Consider the following 3,188-nt stretch of genomic DNA (forward strand, 5'->3'; position numbering starts at 1 on the left):
TGGAGGTAAGGGCTGGACACGCGGGTCTCCTCATGCAGCATGCCCTGGACTGGGGGTGTTTCACGGGGCAGGGCTGAGCCGCACGAGAAGCATCATACCCCACCAGGACAGGAGTGGGTGCTGGTCTGGAGCTGTGAGTGGGAGATGCTAAGAATCCCGGGGGACTGGCAGGGACCCAGAGGGGCCATGAGGAAGTCGGCGGGCTGACCAGTCCCACTTACCCCAACAGATGGCATCCGCCCGGGGGTGTTAGGAAGGTCTTGGCTGATGGCAGCCAGGTCATGTGGGCCATACACGGCCATCTGTTCATGGCCTATCGGGAGCCTTCACACCACTGAGCCACAGCCACTGTCCTCGTCACTGCGGCACCCTCTCGCATTCACCCGCCGATGGCTGTGACCACGGTTCCGGGGCTTCTCCACCCCATGCGGCCCTCTCTAGTTCCTGCACGACTCGTGCTGTGGCGCATGGCCCAGGAGTCCACGGCTTCTGTCTCAGACACACTCTGAGCACCACAGATAGGGCCCCTGACCTGCTTCCCGTCACACACCAGGCTCTGGGTACCCCGTGAGCAGCGGAGCATCCAGTTCTGGGGTTTACCCTGACTCGATCCAACAGAATAAGCCAAGTCTGGCCAAACTCAGGTGAATTCATTCTTACTTTCTTTCAAAACCATTGATTAAAATTCTCCATTGAGCAGTTTTGTGGCTTTGTTTATACTTCTTCTGTAAATCAGAGGCGACTGCATTTCTTCATTCATTCATTCATTTATCCATCCATCCATCTATCCGTCCACCCATCCATCTATCCATCCACCCATCCACCCATTCACCCATCCATCCATCCACCCATCCACCCATCCATCCATCCACACATCCACCCATCCATCCATCCACCCATCCACCCATCCATCCATCCATCCATCCATCCATCCATCCATCCATCCATCTGTCCGCCCATCCATCTATCCACCTATATATCCATCTACCTATATATCCATCCATCCATCCACCCACACATCCATCCATCCATCCATCCATCCATCCATCCATCCATCCATCCATCCATCCATCCATCCACGTATTCCATTCACCCGTTATTCAGAGACACATGTTCGCTGACTCCTGTGATCCAGGCGCTGCGTGAGACCTGGGGATACTTGGGGAACGAGGTAGACATGGTCCCCACCCTGTGGGACTCGAGGCTCATGGGAAGAAGGACAATTAGCTGAACCAGAGTGATGAGACTGCCCAGGAAGCCACTCTGAGGGGGGATGAGGCTGAGTAAACTGGGTCCCTCGGGGCTGCTTTGGCCACTACGGACTTGGAGCAGCAGCATGGGCCCCCGAGTTCTCAAAGATTACTCACTTCCTCCCCGTTTTTTCCTCCTTAGAGCACCAAGAACGGCCTGAAGTCTGAGAAGTCGATGGAACAGCTCACTGCGTGCAGGTGAGGGAGGGAGCAGGGTGCTTGGCGGGCGCCCGGCTCTGGTTTCTTGGGAATTGGAGGTGACCTCTGCCGGCTCACTTCACTCTCTGCACAACCCAGCAAAACTGGCAGAGATGCGGTCAGAAGGGGCTCTGGCTCTTGGTCATGAGGTCACGCCATAGCCATGGGGGACCAGCAAGACCCCGACGCCATGCTGCTTGCCTACGGCCTGGCACCTGGGCCCTCTTGGGGACCCTTATCTTGTTCACAGCAGGGACACGCTGCCGCTGAGTGTCACCCTGACAGCTGGACAGCAGAGCCCCGTGGGAGGCGAGGGCACCAAACGCTCACTCATACCACCAACATTTATCGAGCACCTACTGTATGCAGTCAGAGAGCTCTGTCCTTGAGTGTCCAGGTCAGCCAGCGGGACACCCAGAGAAGCTCTGCCTTTCTGGAGGTCAAGGCCACCGGTGGCCCTGGCCAGGCCTTTGTGGGTTGGCCTGGGAGTGGGCTCCTTGCAGGAGAGGTGTGGTCTGTCCGTTACTGGCGTTTGCTGAAGGCCTGCTCTCCGCAGGGCGGTTTTGGCTCCCTTGGCTTAGGTACCCCTCGCGAAGCCCAGCGAGGTGAGTTCAGGTCTCACGGGCTTGGCCGTCAGCTCCATGGGGCTTACGGCCTGTCCGTGTGAGCTGTGTCCCTTTGGAAAAGTCCCCTCCCCTTCCCCTCTTTGCTCCTCTGAAAAACGGGGACCATTCCTACTTTTTGGGACTGCTGTGAGGGTTACAGATAGCGTTCGTGAGGGGACCTCTTCCCGCTGGTACACCCTCAGCCTTGAGGTTTTTCTAACTGGGGAGTGGGGGTGGGGCTCAAACCACCTCAGGTTGATGACAAGGAGTGGCCGTGTCCCAGGCATGTTAGCCGGGTGTGGCAGAGGGCAGGAAGAGGCAGACCCTTGCTGGTCCCTCATGCCGGTGGGTCCTGTGCACAGATTGGCCCAATTAACCTTCCCAAGGACACCCTGGGGGAAGCCTTGTTCCCCTCTGACTCAACGAGGTGCTGGGACCTCGCTGTCACCCAGCCAGCCACTGAGCTGCTCCGACTGGCTCCGTTGAGGCGGAAGCTTCAGGGTCTAAGAACGTGTTTGGGGCCCTGCAGTGGGAAGGTGCGTTTAGAGTCTAGGACACCATACTCCTTCCCGCGTCATGATCCCAGAACCACCCTTCTCTGCCCCGTTAACTGGGAAACCTCTGTTAAGGCTCATCTCTGGCTCTCAGCGTGTGTCCTCCTGGCAGTATACTTTTATGCTGTTCCGACTGCTTTTGACACCCACGGGTCTGGCTCCCAGCAGAGGGGCCCCCTGGCTCTCCCAAGCTTGGCCAGCTTTGGGCCCATAACCTTGCTTTAGGGGGCGGGGACGGGGTGGAAAATTTAACAACTAAGTCAAAGAAAAACCATTCAAAAATAACAAAAACGGAGCGAAAGGCGCCAGACGGAGGAGCAGCACTGTGCCATTTCGTTTCTATGGGCTTCTAGAACGGGCAAAGCGGACGGACTGTGCGATCCCCATTCCCGAGGCACAGAACAGTCCTGGCGCCCCCAGTGTGCGCTCCCATCCCCTCTCCAGCCCCCCACAAACATTGCCACTGTTTTGATGTCTCTCTCCACGAACTCAGGATATGTGCATCTAATTGTGTGTATATTTGCTGGTACCAAGGCTTGTCCTGTTAACAGAGTACAGAGTTGAAGATTTTTTAACCTTTT

General features: G+C 56.8%; 1 protein-coding gene across 1 annotated transcript in view; it reads left to right on the forward strand.

Annotated features, from left to right (window-relative positions):
• Positions 1-3,188, forward strand: part of PARVG (parvin gamma) — a 20,072-nt gene that overhangs the window by 10,321 nt on the left and 6,563 nt on the right. The window contains exon 6 of the mRNA XM_011382977.2: positions 1,393-1,448. Within this exon, the coding sequence (XP_011381279.1) occupies positions 1,393-1,448 (56 nt within the window). The remainder of the gene's footprint in view (positions 1-1,392; positions 1,449-3,188) is intronic.

The sequence above is a fragment of the Pteropus vampyrus genome, unplaced genomic scaffold (genome assembly GCF_000151845.1).
Source record: "Pteropus vampyrus isolate Shadow unplaced genomic scaffold, Pvam_2.0 Scaffold499, whole genome shotgun sequence".
Classification (NCBI taxonomy): domain Eukaryota; kingdom Metazoa; phylum Chordata; class Mammalia; order Chiroptera; family Pteropodidae; genus Pteropus; species Pteropus vampyrus.